General features: G+C 46.7%; 1 protein-coding gene and 1 non-coding gene across 3 annotated transcripts in view; both read left to right on the top strand.

Moving 5' to 3' along the window:
• The window catches only part of Lmtk2 (lemur tyrosine kinase 2), an 82,264-nt gene that overhangs the window by 43,411 nt on the left and 18,573 nt on the right, over window positions 1-20,280 (top strand). For both annotated transcript variants that reach the window (XR_006148473.1, XM_042687000.1), the window contains exons 6-7: window positions 2,741-2,828; window positions 14,064-14,197. Coding sequence is in view for 1 of the 2 variants with exons in the window: in XM_042687000.1 (XP_042542934.1) it covers window positions 2,741-2,828; window positions 14,064-14,197 (222 nt within the window). In the remaining variant the exon portion in view is untranslated. The remainder of the gene's footprint in view (window positions 1-2,740; window positions 2,829-14,063; window positions 14,198-20,280) is intronic.
• Window positions 11,892-12,019, top strand: LOC122113919. The gene has a single exon (XR_006148483.1). It is a non-coding gene; the product is annotated as a small nucleolar RNA SNORA42/SNORA80 family (small nucleolar RNA).

Here is a 20,280-nt window from a genome sequence, read left to right as displayed (position 1 = left end):
TTCATAAAATTGAGCAAGTCCCAATAGGACCCAAACTTTATAAACTGAAGACAAAACAAAAACTTTTGAAAGCAAAAAGAGGAAGGCCACCTTCCCTACAGGTAAAAACAGCTCCAAGTACTGGTAGATTCCTTATGGGAAACCTTGGGGGCAGGAGGAAATGGAGCAACAGTTTTCAAATAATAAAAACTGTTAAAAATCTGGTTGTGGGGCTCAAACTTGGGTCCTGAGTGTTGTCCCTGAGCTATTTGGCTCAAGGCTAGTGCTTTGCCACTTTGAGCCAAAGTACTACTTCCAGTTTTTAAGTGGTTAATTGGAGATAATTGGGGACTTTTCTGCCCTGGCTGGCTTTGAACTACCATCCTCAGATCTCAGCCTCCTGACTAGCTAGGATTATAGGCATGAGCCACCAGTGCCCCCAAAAAACTGTAAAATTATATATTCAGAAAAAAATAACCCTCAGAGCCGGGCACTGGTGGCTCAGACAAAAGAAAGCTAAGAAAGTATATTACCAGCCAGTTTAGATACTCCTGAACCAGCTTTGATGACAAACTCCTGTAATCCCAGCACTGGGAAACATAGCCATACTGGGCTATGCGTCTCACAAAGAGAGCAAGGAGAGAGGGTGGAGGGGGGGGGGGGGGGGGGGAGATGAAGGAAAAGAAGGACAAATTTTCTCAATGCAAAAGAAATGATGTAGGAAGAAATCTGAGAGCACTAACAACAGAACAAAAAATACAACTCCAACTTGCTGAGGAAGTCCTACAGAAACATGATAAGCACCCTCACTGGTGCCTTTTACCTCAGTGCCCATGACAGAACTTGGATGCTGGGGAGAAAATGAAGGCATGCAGATCAGAAAGGGAGAAAAGTATCCTTTACAATACATGAAGTTTTATGCAGAAAGTCCTAAAGAATCAACAAAAAGTCTCATAGAAGAAACAAGTGAGTTTAGCAAGGTTGCAAGGTACAAGATGAACATACAAGTCAGTTTGAGTTGGGAGTATAGTTCTGTGGTCAGGTGCTTGCCTAGCGTACATACATGAAGTCCTGGATTCAACCCCAAGCACCATAATTTTTTTTTTTTGTCGGTCGTGGGGCTTGAACTCTGGGCTTGGGCGCTGTCCTTGTACTCTTCAGCTCAAGGCAAGCGCTCTACCGCTTGAACTACAGCGCCACTTCCGACCATAATTTTTTAAATTACTATTAATCCTGTAAATTAACAATGAGTATGCATAAACCCAAATTGAAAACAATAAAATTTATACTTGCTCAACAGTGAAAAAAATAAACATTTAGGTACATGTCCAGGACATGGATGCTGAAAACTACAAAAAGCTGCTGAAGAAAATCAAAGATCTTAGTAAGTGGAGAGCTATACCATGTTCATGACCATATTCATTAATTGGGAGATTTGTCTATGATTGACAGGCTGCTTCATTTCATATAAAAATCGAAGTATAATTTTAAACCTTGGTGTGGTAGTGTTTATGCTAAAAATCAGAATAATACAGGGAAGGTTAGCATGTTCTCAGTGTAAAGACAATGTGCAAATTATTTTTTTAACAAAAGAAAGGGAAAAAATAGTTATTACAAAACTGAAGAACTACAGTAACTGAAACAATTTTGAGAAACTGAGTTATTTATACTATCTAGATTGATACACTTACTTGATTTGTGTGTTTGTCTTATAAATTTCTCTTTTCTTTTTTTTTTTTTTTGCCAGTCCTGGGGTTGAACTCAGGGCCTGGTCACTGTCCCTGAGCTGCTTTTGTTCAAGGCTAACATTGGGCCTGGTCACTGTCCCTGAGCTGCTTTTGTTCAAGGCTAACATTCTACCACTTGAGCCACAGCGTCACTTCTGGCTTTTTCTGTTTATGTTACTGAGGAATCGAACCTATGGCTTCATGCATGCTAGAGGCAAGCACTCCACCACTAAGCCACATTCCCAGTCCTGCCTCTCCTCATTTATTTATTTATTTATTGTTGGTCATGAGTCTTGAACTCTGGGCCTGGGCACTGTCCCTCAGCTCTTCAGCTCAAGGCTAGTGCTCTACCACTTGAGCAACAGTGACACTTGGTGGTTTATTGAAGATAAGAGTCTCACGGACTTTCCTGCCTAGGCTTGCTTTGAACCATGATTCTCATATCTCAGCCTCCTTAGTAGCTAGGATTACAGGTGTGAGCCACTGGTGCCCAGCTCTCTTCTTTTAAATGCTGCCTCAAAATACTATTAAACTTAAATTTAAAGATTCTTACATTTTTATGAAACTTTTTTTGGTAGAACTTGTGAAAATACTCAGCTAAAATGCCTTTGGATTATTTAATCATAGCTAAGTCTTTTATCTGTTAAGTATAATTAGAGGGGGTTGGGTGGATACACAGGAGCTTCAGGGCTTCATGCTTGCTAGGCAGTCACTCAGCCACTTGAGCCATGCCTCCAGCCATTTGGGCTCTAATTATTTTTGAGATAAGGTCTTGGCTTTTTGCTGGGGCTCGTCTGGACCTATTTATGCTTCTTACTGTATCTGGGATGACATGCTTATGAACTTTTTGCCCAGGTTGGTCTTAAACCTCAATCCTCCTAATCTCTGCCTCTTAAGTAGCTAGGAATGAGTCAGTTCACTCATCTATCGTGCTATATTTAAATCATTGCAAATGCTAAAATTTGAATTATTATTTGAACAATTTTCATAGTGTGCTTCTTGATGAACATTGCTGTAATTTCTCTTTTTGCTAGTATTCTTCAGCATCCAAATGTTCTTCAGTGTGCTGGACAATGTGTAGAAGCAATCCCCTATCTTCTGGTGTTTGAATTCTGCGACCTGGTAAGATTTTAGTAGGCACTCAACTAGAAGCCCTTAAGGTTTCGGTTCAGGTGTTTTGGATAGATAGAGCTGGTGTATTTTGGACTGCTTGCTGGTGGACCTTCATCTAAAGAGCTTTGTGTTTACACAGCCCCTTTGGTAATTGTATTAGCTGACAACTCTGTGGTGATTCATTGTCCTGTATATTTCCACATTTAATACTGATGGGCTTTTACTTAAGAGGCTGAGATCTGAGGATCGCAGTTCAAAGCCCGCCCTGGCAGGAAAGTCCATAGCCTCTTATCTCCGGTTAACCACCAGAAAAACAGAAATGACTCTGTAGCTCAAGTGGTAGAGCACTCCCCTGGAGCTGAAGAGCTCAGGGACAGCACCTTGCCAAGAGTTCAAGCCCCACAACCAAATAACCAAAACAAAACAAACAAACAAACAAAAAAACCTCCAGGGCTGGGAAGGTGGCTCAGTGGTAGAGTGTTTGCCTTGCATGCATGCGGCCCAGCGTTTGATTCCTCAGCACCACATAAGCAGAAAAAGCTGACAGTGGCACTGTGGCCTAAGTGATAGAGCGCTAGCCTTGAGCTGAAGAGCCGTGGGACAACGCCCAGGCCCAGAGTTCAGGCTTCACAACCGACAAAACAAAAACAAAATTTCCCTTCAACACTTTTAGACCTTGGATTTAAATTTACATAATATCCAGGTACTTAGAGTAAGTCTTCAAACTTATATGTGATGGACTTGCAAACTTTGTGGTGGGGGAAGATTATATGAACCAACTCCCAGAATTAAGCAATGTGGAAATGTACTTTCTGTGGCTCCTCTTAAGTTTTTCTGGGAGCTGTTTGCTCCAAAAGTCTGAGCATCAGCTCTCATTCCTGCCCCCTCACCCACGCCCACCCCAGCTTCCTTTGGCAGTATGGGGATGACTGGCTGTGAACGATGATTCAAATCTCAGCCTCCTGAATAGCTAGAATTACAGGTATGAAACACCAGTGCCTGACCCTATAGCTACTTCTAACTTCAGTGTACCGACCAGTGGAGACAGTGGTCAATAGTAACATTTTTTTTCTTTTTTGATAAATTTTTAAAATTGTTATTATTAAGGTGATATACAGAGATATTATAGTTTCCTAAGTCAGGTAAAGAGCACATTTCTTTTTGGACAGTGTCACCCCTTTCCTCTCTCCCAATTTTCCCCTCAATAGTAACATTTTTAAAACAATCATCATTCCTCAAAAAAGCAAAATAGAATTGTTATATGATTAAGCAGTTCACTTGTGGAGCTGTTCCCAAAGAAGGGAGAGCAGGCCATCATTAGATTCTTGCACCCCTGTGTTCATGGTGGCCAGTACGTGCACACTACCCAGCTGTTCCCTATGGATGGGCAAACAGGATATAGCATGCGCCCTAATGGAAAGAAAGCTTAGGGTTTGTACGTGTGAGCAGAACCTCCTGAGAGTTTGGCAGCTGCAGCTTGGTGGAAGCTTTCATACATCATGTAGATTGAAGCCAGCCTGTCACAGGAGGACAGATACTGTCTAATTCTGTTTATGTGAGTTACCTTGAGCTGGCAGATCCAAAGACAAAGTAAAGGGTAGTGGCCAGGATGGAGGAGAAAAGGCTGGTCTGCCCTTTGGAATTCTGTCAGTGCTTAGCACAGCCAGTTTCATGCCAGAGTCAAAGCTGTTACACCCTGAGGTCCTTCCAACTTGCCTGGTAGTCACCATGGACAGCCTCATGTTCATTTCACTGGGCTCCAGACAGCCTCAAGGGGCAGAAACAGTCTTCAGCAATTGGGCTCCAGACAGCCTCAAGGGGCAGAAACAGTCTTCAGCATTGAGGGCTAGGCTCAAGGTACAGCCTAAGTTTGGGCAGACACAATATGCCAGAGTGGTTAGGGGGTTTCAGCCTTAGGAAGCTAACGGCCACCCACCTATACCAGTGGCACAGGTATGCTCAGGGCACGGAGCCCTGTACGACCTGTATGACCCACCTGTACGACCAGAGTCTTCCCAGAAACAAGCTGGCCTGAGAAGGGGAATGTAATCCAAGGCAGAAACTGCCCTCTAGCCCAGGCCAAGGGACGGAGAAGGCACTCATACCAACCTGATCGTAAGCTGCTGCAGCTACAAAGACCTGGCTTTCTGTGTTTTCTTGGGTCATAAGCACCTGGGTGAACCTTGGCCTTCTCGGGCGTCACTGCCCTGCAATTCTGCCCAGTGATAACATCTGCAAGGACAAAGGAAGAGAATAGTTTACGCTTAGGTAACATAGGAAGTAGACTTGCTGGCCTGGTTTTGGAAAGCTTGGAGGTTTTGGAGGTTTGAGTGAGTTTGGAGCTGGTGGTGGCGAAGATTATGGCAGGGTTGAGTTAGAGGGTGTAGAGAGAGTGTTGCATGTAGCTTGCTGCACAGCTGCTGCAGGGTACTCTCACCAGTGTCAAGGCAGGGAGTCTTGGTTCAGGATCTCATTCAGCAAAAATGTACTGAGCACACAAGAGCTGGCATGGCACTCAGGAAATTCCAAGGTGATAAGGCCCCCAGCCCTGCCCTCACAGCCCGTGTCAGCCTGCTGCCTTCACCGTGCTTCCTCCACCCCTGCAAGCCCCACATAGAAACCTTCCCTTTGTAAACATGAGAACTACTAAGTGAACGTTGAAGTAGCAAGTCACAGTGCTGCTGCGAGTCTGACTGCTCAGCTTCAGAGGGAGCTGCTGCTTTTCTCTTCAGCACCTTGGCCTACAACCAAGTGTGCTCTGTGTCTTGGAGAGCAAGAGGACATACTTTCTGCAGGTGGGAAAGGGTGGAAGAAACAATGAGCCATATTGGAGGTGCAGCAGCACCTGCTCGTGTTGGTAGAAGGCAGGGAGACAGTTCACTAGGAATCAGGATTCAAGCTGAGGTGAAGAGTAGAGCCAGGTATGGTGGCTTACATCTAATCCCAGCTACTTAGGAGTCAAGATTGAGAGGATTGTGGTTCACAACCAGCCTGAGCAGAAACTTCTGAGATCCTATCTCAACCAATAGCAGGGTAGTGCACACCTGTCATTTCAGATGTAGGAAGTATATATAGGATCAAGGTCTAGGTTAGCCTGGACAAAAACATAGGGTCTTATCCTAAAAATAATAAACAGAAAGGGGTAGAGGCATGGCTTAAGAATCCATGGCTCGGCTGAGAAGGTGGCTCAGTGGTAGAACGCTTGCCTTGCATGCATGAGGCCCTGGGTTCGATTCCTCAGCACCACATAAGCAAAAAGAAAAAAAGCCAGAAGTGGCACTGTAGCTCAAGTGGTAGAGCGCTAGCCTTGAGCTGAAGAGCTGAGGGACGGCACCCAGGCCCAGAGTTCAGGCCCCATGACCAGACCCCCCCCCCCCAAAAAAAAAAAAAAAAAAAAAAGGAAAAAAGAAAAAGAATCATGGCTCATGTGCCTAGCAAGCATGAGGCTTCAAGCGCAAACCCCAGAGAGAAGAGAGGAACTTCCTGCTGGCCAGTGCCATGGATTGCATGGCTGGGCTCCAAGGTGGCAGTGTTTCTGCAGGATATCTTCTTGGCTAGTGCATCAGTTCCTTTTACTGCATTCTGCTTCTGGGTCTGGATTTCTGGAAGCATCAGCAGTGGCGAGGTGAGAGAGGGCAAAGCCTGCTTGGGATGCAAGGTGCTGTCCCTTGCTCAGAAATTCACTTCCCCAGTCTTAGGAAGAGCAAGTGACCTGGCTGGGCAGAGTCTAGGTGCCCCGTCTGCTCCTTGTCCTGGATGGAAACTCAGCTGCAGCCTGCACAGACAAGAGGCAAGGCGAGTACTGGGTGCCAACTCCAGCCGGGCATTGGACCTTTGTTCCTTCTTGCTTTTTTCAGGCATGTGCTGGGTGTCCAGAAGAGAAGAAGGCTGAGAGTCCAGCTCGGGCCCACTTTTTGCTCCATGGCTTGCTTGAGGGCATGGAATTACTGCTCCCATAGTGGGTCTTTTAACTAGTGGCTGGATTCCGTGTTACACCCAGTGGTTGGTGTTTCTTAGAATTGCCCTTTTGCACAGAAATGCCCAATTAGTGGATATCTCGTTTATAATTGCACGACCAAGGACACTAGGTGCCAGGCTTACAGAGAACGACACGTCCCTGACCTAAGGAGGTCACATAGAAAAGCAGTACATGGAGTCCCAGGTATGAGGGGGCCAAGGTCAGGGGGATATGTATGCTGAGAGACAACAGCAGCATTGTCAGGCTTGGGGTGCAGGGTGATTGGGCAGGGAGGGCATGGTCCCAGCGTATGGTGGTGGCGTCCTGCTGCCTAACAGGGGCCATGTCCCTCCCACTCCTGGCTGCTGCCTGGAACAGCATGGCATTGGCTCCGCAACAGGTGACCCTGACTGCTGTGGCCATTACTTCCTGCCTGCTCTAGTGCTGTCCTCTCCGCCCTAATATTTGCTTCTTGTGCCACCCCATGTTTCCCTTCCTGTACTGCAGTGCCAGCCCCTCACTGCCAACTGTGGCAGAGGCTTCGTGGGAGCTGCCCTTTGCCCAGAGAGCAAGCGGGTGGTGGGCACTAGGAACTGAGAGAGGCTACACTGGTGCACTTAGCACCAACAGAAAAGTAAAAGGCCTCTAAAATCTGTTAATGTGGATTACTGTTGAATAGATGTTATTTTATTTTATTTTTTTGGGGGGGGGAGTCCGGTCGTGGGGCCTGAACTCTGGGCCTGGGCGCTGTCCCTCAGCTCTTCAGCTCAAGGCTAGCGCTCTACCACTTGAGCCACAGCGCCATTTCCAGCTTTTTCTTCTTTTTGCTTATGTGGGCTGGGGAACCGAACCCAGGGCCTCATGCATGCAAGGCAAGCGCTCTACCACTGAGCCACCTTCCCAGCCTGAATTGATATTATTTTAGATATAGTGAGTCTAATAAAGCATGCTAGTAAGGATCCACTTCTTTTCTTTTTTTTTCTGGTCCTGGGGTTTGAGCACTGGACCGGAGCACTGTCACTGAGCTCCTTCTACTCAAAGCTAGTGTACTACCACTTGAGCCATAGCTCCACTTCCAGGTTTTTCTGTGATTAATTGGAGATAAGAGTCTCATGGACTTTTCTGCCTGGGCTGGCTTTGAATCTCAATCCTCAGATCTCAGCCTCTTGAGTTGCTAGAATTATAGGCGTGTGCCATTGGTGCCCTGCAGGATCCACTTCTTTATGAGTGGGTATTACTGCTAGAAGATTCAAAACCCATATCTAGCTGGGTTGTTGGTGCGGAAAGTGCTGGTCTGTCACAGTTCCCTGCAGGCTTGCCTTCTGAAAACTGGCAACAGTGCCATGAGCGAGGTCCCCAGTGATCCAGACCCCTCTACCTGAGGTTAAGTTGCAGCCTTTGTCCTGCAGAGCCAAAACTGCCCAATAACCCCAGTGAGATTATACTGCTTAAACAGCCTAAGTACTTTCCCACGGGAGCTGGGTTTGGCTAGGTTTAATAAAACCTAGCAATAAAACAGATTTAAAGCCCAATAAAAATTTGAAATTACAGATCTACTTCGAAGCGCATTATTATTAATAGCTGTTAATTGAAATGTTGGGTTGACACCACTTTGGGAGAGTGGGTGACCCTGCTTTAATTTGGGACTTTTATCCAGCAAGTAGGTGTTCATTGAATGAGCTGTGTGTCTAGCACTGTTGTGAGGAACAGGCCAGAGCCCCAGCTTGTCCAGCCTGTCTAGTGGCAGTGACAGATTAATGACAAAATGGTAGGAAGCAATGACTTGATTCATGTTAAACCACTGCTGGGCTCAGGAAGCAGCAGGAGACCCCTAGGGCTTGTCACAGAGCACCTGCAAGTGGATGCACCTCAGACTGCAGGATCACAGTGGCCTTCTAGGTTGGAGAAGGGTCTGCAGAGGAGCTCCAGGGACATGTGTGGCCTGTTAGGCTGGAAGTTGGGGATGGCATTTACTGAAGTGCAGCAGACTGGGTTTTATACTCTTCATATTAGGTTTAAACTGCCTCTCAGCCCTCAGAAAGCCATGGGGCAAAGCCAGCAAAGGGCACTAAACAAAGGGGCAGTGAGCTGCAGGAAACACAGGTGACTGGGCCCTCGAAGCTAGGAGAAGTTTGTGTTAGAAAAAGGAAGGAGCTGGGCGTGGTACTCACCTGTAATCCCAGCTACACAGGAGGTGATGATAGGAGGATCCTATTCTAAAGCTGGCTCTGGGAGGCCCTAGAACTTTGGTTGTGCTTCAGTTAGCAGAGCAGTGTGAATTGTAGTAGTGGGTTGAGGTATATATGGAGACTCTTGAAAGTAGAGAGGGCAAGAGATGGAGCCAGCAGAAGAGACCAGGCTTTTGAGCATTCTGTCCAGGAAGTGAAGAAAAAAGTGGTAGGCCAGCACGAAGGGATCTGGTAGAGCCAGAAGACACGTTTAGATTGTGCCATAGTTGCTTGGAAGATTGTTTAAGCATTGTAATGGAGAGGGATGGTGGACTCAAGGAGACTGAGTTTTGGGAGGCCACAACAGTGGCCTAGGGATGTGGCTTAGTGGTACAGTGCTTGCCTAGCATGCATGAAGTCCTGGGTTCATTCCTTAGTACTACATAAATAGAAAAAGCCAGAAGTGGCACTGTAGCTCAAGTGATAGAGTGCTAGTCTTGAGCAAAAGATCAAGGACAGTGCCCAGGACTGGCAAAAAAAAAAAAAAAGAGTGAATGAGCTGGGAGAAGATGATGTATTGGAGTAGAGGGCAGAGGGTGGCTGAACCTAGGCAGGAATTGGGAGTGGTGCAGTAGTCTTTGAGTTACAAAGGTATTTTGTTGTTGTGTTTTACTTCAGATTCAGTTGAGCTCCTTACACTCAGTGTCCTGCAAGAACACTATAGGGGGCTGGGAAGGTGGCTCAGTGGTAGAGTGCTTGCCTCACGTGCATGAAGCCCTGGGTTTCATTCCTCAGCACCATATAAATAGAAAAAGCCAGATGTGGCCCTGTGGCTTGAGTGGTAGAGTGCTAGCCTTGAGCTGAAGAGCTGAGGGACAGTGCTTAGACTCAGAGTTCAAGCCCCATGAGCGACCCTTCGCCCCCCTCCCCCTCCCCCCCCCCCCAAAAAAAAAAAAAAAACAACTCTAGATGAAGCCCAGTCTATGTTGGAATGAAGTCACTTGGGGGAAACCTTGTGCCCTGCTACTGGGTCAGGGCTTCTTCTGGAGACCTGTGCTGCCATCTAGTGTTGCAGAAGGGAATGTTCCTTGGGGTGCTGGAGAAGTTGCTGAGAAATTTTATAAACTTGGATGAAGTAAACTATTCAAATTCAGAAAACATTGCCAGATTTAATCTGTGTGTACTCCCTAAGCACTGTTAACAGAACTAATCCAGTGTCTGACTAGAGAGAGCAAATCAGTATTTAGTACTTGTTACTACAAAGATTTTTACTGTAATTAAAGGTTTTCTTGGCAGGTGCCAGTGGTGTCACCTGTAATCCTAGCTACTCAGGAGGCTGAGATCTGAGGATCACAGTTTGAAGCCAGCCTGGGAAGGAAACTGTGAGACTCTTATCTCCAATAAACTACTTTTAAAAAAAGCTGAAATTGGTGCTGTTGCTCAAGTGGTAGAGCACTAGCCTTGAGCAAAAGTTCAGGGACAGCATCCAGGCCCAGAGTTCAAGCCCCAGGACCAGAAAAAAAAATTAAAGATTTTCTTTTAAAATGTAGTACCTGGTCGGGTGCTAGTGGCTTATACCTGTAATCCTAGCTACTCAGGAGGCTGAGATCTGAGGATCACGTTTCAAAGCCAGCCCAGACAGGAAAGTCCATGAGACTCTTATATCCAATTAACCACCAGAATAATTGGAAGTGGTGCTGTTGCTCAAGTGGTAGAGTGCTTGCCTTGAGCTGAAGAGCTCAGGGGTAATGCCCAGGCCCAGGGTTAAAGCCCCACAACTGACCAAAATAATAATAATAAAATGTGGTGCTTAAGCACTTTGAGGAACTGTCTAGAACATAGTCCTATACTGGGGTACCACCCACCCAGCACAAGTACCACCCAAGAGGGCAGTGATTGGACCCGATTGGACCCCACCTTCTATAGTCTCGCAGATCACCCACTCAGAGCTCTGGCAGGAACAGGTCACCCTGTGGCGGTAGAGCAGTAGGGTGGGAGCTGTTGGGTTTAATCATTGGCCAGATCCATTACAGCATCACCACAGTGTCACACAGGAGAGAATAATTGTTTCTGTAGGTGAGTTGCTGAAGCATAGCCAGCTGAAAGAATTCAGTGTCCCCATCATCTGTAATGGCAGTACACCGATGCTGTCCTTGGGTTTGGTTTCTGTGTGGGCTACTTCATGAAAGCCCATTCACCTGCAGATCTGAAGTACTTTGAATTCATCTGGGTTAACTTAATTATCCCAGAACTCCCACAGCTGATTGAAGCCTAGTCTATTTGAAGGGTGTTTATTTTTTAAAGTGGGGAAAGGGGGGGAGGCTGGGAAGGTGGCTCAGGGGTAGAGCGCTTGCCTTGCATACCTGAGGCCCTAGGTTCGATTCCTCAGCACCACATAAGCAAAAAGAAAAAAGCCGGAAGTGGCGCTGTGGCTCAAGTGGTAGAGTGCTAGCCTTGAGCTGAAGAGCTGAGGGACAGCGCCCAGGCCCAGAGTTCAGGCCCCACGACTGGACCCAAAAAATAAAAAAAATAAAGTGGGGGAAGAGGTACCAATGTGTCTCCTTTCTCCCTGATGGTGAAATGAGACAATGAGATGCTTGCAAAGGAACCCAAGGGAACTAGAGCTGTGAGCTGGGGGCTGGGTGGTACTGGGTGTTGCTGAAGAAGAGCACTGCTCCTCTGCAGACCCAGAGAGCCCTGAACATGATGAGAGCTTCTCAGGGGGTGATGGTGGCAGAACAAGAAGCCAGAGTGTTATTGGCACAGCAAGTGCACAGGTGACTGAACCGGAGGCCAGGGCAGACACGCACCAACCCCTAGCATGGGGCTGGAAGTGCTGTTACAATGCACTCCGTATTAAGTGTGGGCGTGTGGTTAAAGTTCCAGCCTGGGAGGAGTCCACTGGTCAGCGCTCTCTGGTCAGTCATAAGAAATGTGCCTTTGAATGTGTAGGTTGGATTTATGGCAGGCCCATCCCCCTGGGCTTCTCAGTGTCATGCCAAAGCAAACTGTGGCCCCGAACCATTGCCTGGCCTCTCCCTATGGACTATTGGCACTGAAGGGGATACAGAAGAAACAAAAAAAACAACAAAACAAAACAACAACAACAAAAAAACCAACATGCCCTTGAGTTTTGGTCAAGGAAAACATCCATCCTCTGAGTCTTTCCTCAATTCAAATTGAAAGAAAAAGCAAGGGTATTGCTTTGTTTTCTACATTTCATTACCTGATCAGTAAAGGCTTTCATATGGAATAAAGTCACATTAGCCAGCACTTACTCATGTCAGAAAGAGAATATGAACAGTATTATTTCCTCAAAAGTGTACTCCTCCAGACAGGTGATACAGGTCACCAGGGCAGATCTGGTCCCACCTGAGCAGCTCTGGCTGCCCTCTTTCTCACAGTGGTCTCTGGGCTCATAGGCCCTGGGTAAAAAAGTTCAGATTTACCTGAGCTTACCAGCCTTGAGGAGCTTCCTTCCTCTTCATTCTTTCTTCCTTCACTCTCTGCTGCTCTTCCATGCAATGTCATGGCCACTGGCATGTGTGATGAAACTGGCTGGCCACATGTCTCTTGGGGGTTTTGAGACTTCTGTTCTGCATTTAGTTTAATTCTCTGCTATTGTAAGATCCTTCCTTCCTTCCTTCCCTCCCTCCTTCTTTCCTCCCTCCCTCCCTCCCTCCTTCCCTCCCTCCTTCTTTCCTCCCTCCCTCCCTCCCTCCCTCCCTCCCTCCCTCCCTCCCTTCCTTCCTTCCTTCCTTCCTTCCTTCCTTCCTTCCTTCCTTCCTTCCTTCCTTCCTCCTCCCCCCTCTCTCGCTTGCTTTCTTGCTTTCTTTCGTCAGGGGGATTGATCTCTGGGCCTGGGTGCTGACCCTCAGCTCTTCAGCTCAAGGCAAGCACTCTACCACTTGAGCCACAGCTCCACTTCCAGTCTTCTAGTGGTTAATTGAAGATAAGAATCTCATGGACTTTCTTGCCTGGGCTGGCTTTGAACCGAGGTCCTCAGATCTCAGCCTCCTGAATAGCTAGGATTACAGGCGTGAGCCACTAGCCCCCGACTTATATTTTCTTTACTGGTTTACTTTACATGATCTTGTTTAGAATGGCCCTAAAACATCATAATGTATGCTCTGTGTGTCTGTGTCTGTCTTTGTCTGTCTGTGTCTGTCTGTCTGTGTGTCCGTATGTCTGTGTGAATGTAAATACTGGGGTTTGAACTCAGAGTCTGAGTGCTGTCCCTGAGCTTTTTCACTCAAAGTTGGTGCTCTGCACTTGAGCCACAGCTCCACTTCTGGCTTTTCAGTGGTTAATTGAAAATAAGAGTATCACAGACTTTCCTGCCCAGGTTGGCTTTGAACCACAATCCTCAGATCTCAGTTTTCTGAGTAGCTAAGATTATAGGTGTGAGCCACTGATACACATCTTTAATGTATGCCTTGAAATACTGGATTGTTATTACTTTAGTTTTTTTATTGTTTAGATAAAAGTAATGTACATGGAAGTGGCATTGTGGCTCAAGTGGTAGAGTGCTTGCCTTGAGTTGAAGAGCTCAGGGACAGTGCCCAGGCCCAGAGTTCAAGCCCCACAACTTGCCAAAAAAAAGGTAATATACAGAGGAGTTACAGTTTTATAAGTCAGGTAATGAATACATTTCTTTGGGGATAGCGTTACTCCCATCCTTTGCTCTCCTAGTTTTTCCCTGCAGTCCCTACCCACAAGATATGTGGTTCATTTTCCACGTAGTATCTGGTGCATACCACTGCTGCATTTGTTCACACTTGGTTCCTCCATTGCTGTGCCTACCCTTACCCTCCCAAAGACAGATAAATGAATTTTTAAAAGGCGTATTATTACTTTTCCTAATGTGAAGACTTGCTCCATCTGAAATTTTTATTTGTTTTATTTTTTTGTGGTGCTTGCATCGACCCAGGGGCTGGTATGTGCTAGGCAAGTACTCTTCCACTGAGCTTTATCCCCAACCCAGAGATTGTTTACTGAGTGCCAGCCTATGTAGTTTCTGGAGTCATTTTAGTGTTTAAGTTTGTGCCAACTAAGGCCCCTGTCTGCCAGTGGGTTTGCTTGCACATGGCTGGCACTTATGTGGACTGGTCTTTGCAGGGTGATCTGAAGGCTTACCTGCGCAATGAGCATGAGCACATGCGTGGCGACTCGCAGACTATGCTGCTGCAGAGGATGGCGTGTGAGATCACCGCAGGGCTGGCTGCCATGCATAAGCTGCACTTCCTGCACAGGTGGGTCTGGCTGAACATGAGTGTGCATCACGTGTCATGATGGGGACCCAAAGAGGCTGGGCAGTTTGGGAAGGGACACCAAGGACCATTTGCAGCAGAAGGTGTTCACCTAAGCAAGTAGCAAGGGCCTTGTTGGGCTCAATTTAAAGCAATACAAAATATCACAACATAGTCTAAGGTCTGGAAAATGTTTCTAAAATTTTAAAGTATGTAAGAGGTGTACATGTCTCAGAGTAGGGAGCCAACTCTCCTAGTCTCTCTGACATGTCACTTGTGTATCCTTTTGTGTCAGCCTTAGTCTTAAATGCCCAGGCTCATAGTGTGTCCCAGTGTGCACCCTTGAGAGAAGAGGGGGACTGTAGGCCACCAGCATCTTTTCCTACAAGGTCATGGCATTGGTTTCTGACCAGCAGAAGGCGCTTGACTTCAGGTGCCTTCTCAGAGATAGAGGGTCATGGATAGGAAGGATCTGAGGGAGGCAGGGAGGTTGAGTGCCCGTGGAGATGACCAGGGATGGGAGGTGAGCGCCTCAGGGAACCTGCACGAGCCACAACTGTGGAACTCCTCAGGGCCAGCCTGCATGCTTTACAGTGATGATGGCAGTTTTCACAGTTAAAACACCCAGCACCTTTGAGTCCTATCTCAGATGATGGGTTGTTCTATGCAGGGAAAGGAGATTTCTACCAGTCATTACTAGGCTTTGAGCTCTTATGTTTTAAGATAGGTGTAAAATTTTTTTTCTTGCATCTCTGGGGAAAACAAGCATCATCACTTCAGTTGACTTTTAGTAAGTTATGTAACAATGTAAAAACCTGAAAAGGAAGACCTGTGCCTTGACTTGAGGAGGTGTATGTGAAGTACAGTATGTTCACAAAGCAGATCTCAAATACATTTATAGTCTATCTCCATTTTTATGATGGAAACACATCATGAAGCACTCAGAAGGCAGAGGCAGGAGTATGGACCATGTCTGAGAACAGAAAGGAATACAAACCTCTGGGGGGGTTGGTGTAACAGGCATGGACTCCTATCAGAGAACCAGCGTTACTTCAGACAGAAGAGAGGGAGGACATTAGCCTTGGCATACACATCCATATCAGGCTTGGCTTAGAACAGCAAGTGAAGCATTGTTTTAAAGTCTAGGTCATGGGTTTGTGTATAGAAGTTCAGGCTTTTTGGTGGTTAATCAGAGATAAAAGCCTCACAGACTTTCCTGCCATGATCCTCAGATCTCAGCCTCCTGAGTAGCTAGGATTACAGGCTTGAGCAGTTATGGATTTCTTTTTTTTTTTTTTGGTCCTGTTGTGGGGCCTGAACTCTGGGCCTGGGCGCTGTCCCTCAGCTCTTCAGCTCAAGGCTAGTGCTCTACCACTTGAGCCACAGCGCCACTTCCGGTTTTTTTCTTTTTGCTTATGTGGTGCTGGGGAATCGAACCCAGGGCCTCATGCATGCAAGGCAAGCACTCTACCGCTGAGCCACCTTCCCAGCCCGTTATGAATTTCTTTTTTTTTTTTTTGGGGGGGGGGTCCAGTAGGTGGGCCAGAACTCGGGCCTGGTCGCTGTCCCTCAGCTCTTCAGCTCAAGGCTAGCACTCTACCACCTAAGCCACAGCGCCACTTCCAGCTTTTTTCTTTTTGCTTATGTGGTAGCTGAGGAATCGAACCCAGGGCCTCAGGCATGCAAGGCAAGCGCTCTACCACTGAGCCACCTTCCCAACCCCCAGTTATGGATTTCTTAAGACAAGGCAAAATCCTCTGCACAAAACTTCACAATCTAAAGATCTACTCATCTTATAATGGAGATGTTCTATATCTTAATCTTTGAGTTTTTAAAAATATAACATGGGCATCTAACATGTTTGTACTGTCGTCTTTTATTAGATACAAATGATTATTGCCTACTATTGGTTTTAGGGACTTTGAAATGTGGAGAAGGCTCAGGGTGTGTTGCATGGGAGACAGGAACAGAAGTTAGCCAGGTCAGTCAGATGTGTGCAGAGCCCAGTGCACTGCCTTCACATTACTACATTTTAAGTTTGGCCAAGACATCACAGTAAATAAATAGTACTTTCCCATGAGTTGCCTTAGGTTAAAGTTTTACCTAATTTAGAGTCTTGTAGACTTTAAAACAGAGATAATAAACTAAATCACATGGACTAGATTATATTCAAATATAAAAGCCCAAAGTAAAGAAACTCCTGGCAACTAGCAACAGCTGTTTGATTTCATTTTCAAAAGTAGCCATGTGGGCAACATTTTCAGTTCTTATGTGGGTCGCCTCCATATGGCACCTCTTTAAGTTGGCTCAAAGTGGGACTTCCTGCCTTGGATGAAATAGCACAGCCCACCTGTCCAGCCTCAAGTTGTTGCCACCCTGGAAACCGCCCCAGTTAAAGTTTGTTTTCATAGAATGTTTAAAAAGAGCCTTATAGAAGTGGCTCTGTGGCTCAAGTGGTAGACTGCTAGCCTTGAGCAAAGAGAGGCTCAGAGACAGAGCCCAGACTCTGAGTTCAAGCCCCAGGAATGCCCCTCTCCCCTCCCCCCCCAAAAAAGAGCTTATCTCTGGGTCACAGGCAGGCTGCATTCTGAGATGGCTTACACAACATTTGTGAAGGCCAGCTACACAGCAAGCCTCCATTACTGCCACATTACCACAGGTGGCCTAGAGATTTCCACAGCTAAGCCCGGACATATGGGGTGATGGCACAGGGAGCCTGCTGGGCAGTGATGTGCCCAGGAGCCTGATGTGCTCAGGAATGCCTGGTTTTAAGGTTTGGAGAACAGTGAAGTCACTAACCTTTGGGTATGGTCAGGTAGTGTAGAGGAGTGATGAGTTAGTCCTAAGGTCGGTGGCATGTACATTACCTTGGAAATGGTGTTACTAACAAGCCAGAGTTGTACCCCTGGCTGGGGGCTTCAGATACTAAGTTTCTTTAGCTTGTGTGTCCAATATTTTTTTATTTTGTTTTGTTTTGGTCATGGGGCCTGAACTCTGGGCCTGGGCACTGTCCTGCACTCTTCAGCTCAAGGCTAGTGCTCTACCAGTTGAGCCACTGTGCCATTTCTGGCTTTCTGAGTGGTTTATTGGAGATAAGAGTCTCACGGACATTCCTGCCTGGGCTGGCTTTGAACCGCAATCCTCAGATCTCAGCCTCCTGAGAAGCTAGGATACAGGTGTGAGCCACTGGCACCCAGTTGTGTGTCCAATCTTTAGTTTATTCTTCTGCTTTGGGGTTTTTTGTTGTTGTTGCTGTTGTTTTGTGCTAGTACTGGAGCTTGAACTCAGAGCTTGGGTGCCATCCCTCAGCTTTTTGCTCAAAGCTAGCACTCTACCACTTGAGCCACAGATCTACTTCTGGCTTTTGTGGTCGTTAATCAGAGATAAGAGTTTCATGGACTTTTCCTGCCTGAGCTGGCTTTGAACCCAATCCTTAGCTTTCAGCCTCCTGAGTAGCATGGACCACAGGTGTGAGCCACCAGTGTCTGGTTTCTGCTTTGGTGTTTTGAGACTCCAACCCAGGAAGTAACCCAAGTTGGTCTCATACTCAATGATATTCCTGCTTCAGCTGCCTGAAATCTGGGATTACAGATGTGTATCACCACACTGGGCTTGAGTTGTTTTTTGTTTTTTTTTTTAAACTCAGGGCTGGGGCGCTGTTCTTGATAGTTTTAGTATTCTACCACTTGAGCCAGAGCTCCACTCTGGCGTTTTTGGGTGGTTAGTTGGAGATAAAAGTCTCACAGGGCCAGGTGCTGGTGGCTCATGTCTGTAATCCTAGCTAATCAAGAGGCTGAGATCTGAGGATCAGGTTTCAATGTCCACCTGGGCAGGAAAGTTTGTTATACTCTTAACTCCAGTTTACCAGTAGAAAACCAGAAGTGGCACTGTGGATCAACGTGGAAGAGTGCTACGCTTAAGCAAAAGAACTTGGATAGTGCCTAGGTCCTCAGTTCAAGCCCATCACCGACTAAAATAAAATAAAATAGAGTCTCCACAGACTTTGCTTCCCTGGCTGGCTTTGAACCATGATCCTAGATCTCAGCTTCCTAAGTAGCTAGGATTACAGGTGGGTTCTACCAGCGCCATACTCAATGTTGTCTTTTTAAGGGCCAAAACTGTGTGCATGACTCTGCTTTAATTAATTCAACTAAATCAAAGCCAAAGATAATGCTTGGCGAATACTGGTATTAAATGAGAAAGAAACTAGATCTTCATGTTGATGATAGGAACAGACTTTCCTCCACCAGGCCTGGGTCCAAGGTAGGGAAGCCCACAACACTTGGTTGTGGTGAACAAGAGAGTAGCAGCCTAGCCTACGCTCTGGTCTTCCCTAGCGGGAAGGCTGACTAAAGCTGATTCCCCGGATGAAGGTGGAGCCTGTCAAGCCCCTGAGCTCTTAGTCTCCTCCCTCACAGACTCAATGATTTCAGGGCAGGGAGGGGAAGGAGCCATGGCAATGCTGATCATGAGGCTGGACCTCATCCTCCTTGGAGTTCTAAATTTTCTTGGCTTTTTGTGGATTAGATTTGTTGTTAAATTGAAGACACTAAATTCATCATTTCAGTGAGTATTCATGGAACAGTCTATAGAGATCTGTGACAGATAAGAGGAGAGATGAGGTTGTATGTGTATTTAAAGTCAGCTGTTCCTGGGCTAGATCCCCAACAGGAGAGTTAACACGTCTTCTCCTTTGGCAGGATGATCTAGGTGTTCCCAGCACCCGTAGAACATTCTGTGAATGCTTTGTTGATTGTGCAGATTGGGACAGCCTGCGAGCCAGGAGGCCAGTGTGGTCTCTAACCTTAACAGAGCACTACACTGAGGCTTAGAATGGGGAGTAGTTTGTCTCAGCCAGTAACTGAAAGAATGAATAGTTTGGCCCAGGCACAAATGGCATGTGCATGTGTGTAGGGCTGAAGCTACTTTGGTCTGGAAGCTCCAGGCAGGACTTGTGAAGAAGGAGGTGGCGGGGCTGGGGGTTTAGCTTAGTGGAAGAATGCCTGCCTGGCAAGTGCAAGGCTCTGAGTTCGGTCCTCAGCTCGGGGGGGGGGGGGGGGGGGGGGGGAAGGAGGTGGTGTTGCAATGATCCTTGAAGAATCTAACATAAACTACATACTTCTGGAAGGAGGCAGTTTGGAAATTGCCAGAGAAGGATGCATAGGATGTTGGAGGGGAGAGGGAAGGAAAGGGAGGGAACATTAGGAAGGAGGTACAGTGGGCCCAGTGATAAGACAGGTACACAGAAGACAAGAAAGAAGATGTCTGGAAGCTAGACTGTAGAAACACGTGAGATAAGGCCTTGAGATCTTGCTAATGGGCAAGGTAGCTGGAACTGCATGCCTATGCATGGGGCATGCCAGTGCATTTTATGTTCCTGTGCATAGTCACTTTCATGGTAGAGTTTCCAGTGTTTAGGAAAGAAAAGGGCAATACTGACAACCAAAGAGGGATACCTAAGTGATGGCTGTGGATGGAGTTTTTCTGTTCCCTGCATGGAACATAATTAGTTGATGTCCAGATCAGGTGTTCTCCTCTTGTGATATATCTCATGTAGAAATGAGGAAAGGCCTTTGGTGAAAGGAACTAGTTCAAGTGGGGCTTAAGCCAGGTATGGCATTTTACACCTATAATCCTGAGGCTCAGGAGCCTAAGGCAAAAGAATCACAAGTGTTTGAAGCCAGCCTGGGCCTCAGACTGCAGACCCTTGTCTGAAACAAAACAGACAAAAACCCAACAAAACTATTCAGTATTATTTGAAGGAATGGCAAACAGGACAAAAGTAAGAATGTTGATGGGGGAACTGGAATAGCTTCAAAACATCTATACCTGGAATGTTCGCAAGGGGAAGCTTCAGATTGCTAGACAGGGCTGCTGCGTAGCTCACCTTGCAAGCCAGTCTGGTTATGGTGTAGTCTTGGAGGAGCCTGAGGTGCTTGGCCCAGAAACCCCAGTTCTGCCAAGAGTGACATCCTGTCAGTGATGTTGTCACGTGCCCAGCCACCAGTGACCCACACTGAGGAGTGGGCCATCTTGTCCTGAAACACGTGGGACTCACGTTGCCCTTCGTATAGATAACACCTAAG

This window comes from Dipodomys spectabilis, unplaced genomic scaffold (assembly GCF_019054845.1).
Source record: "Dipodomys spectabilis isolate Male_0828 unplaced genomic scaffold, ASM1905484v1 ptg000098l, whole genome shotgun sequence".
NCBI lineage: Eukaryota > Metazoa > Chordata > Mammalia > Rodentia > Heteromyidae > Dipodomys > Dipodomys spectabilis.
The sequence above is the reverse complement of the archived record's forward strand: the minus strand, read 5'-3'. Positions and strand labels throughout refer to the sequence as shown.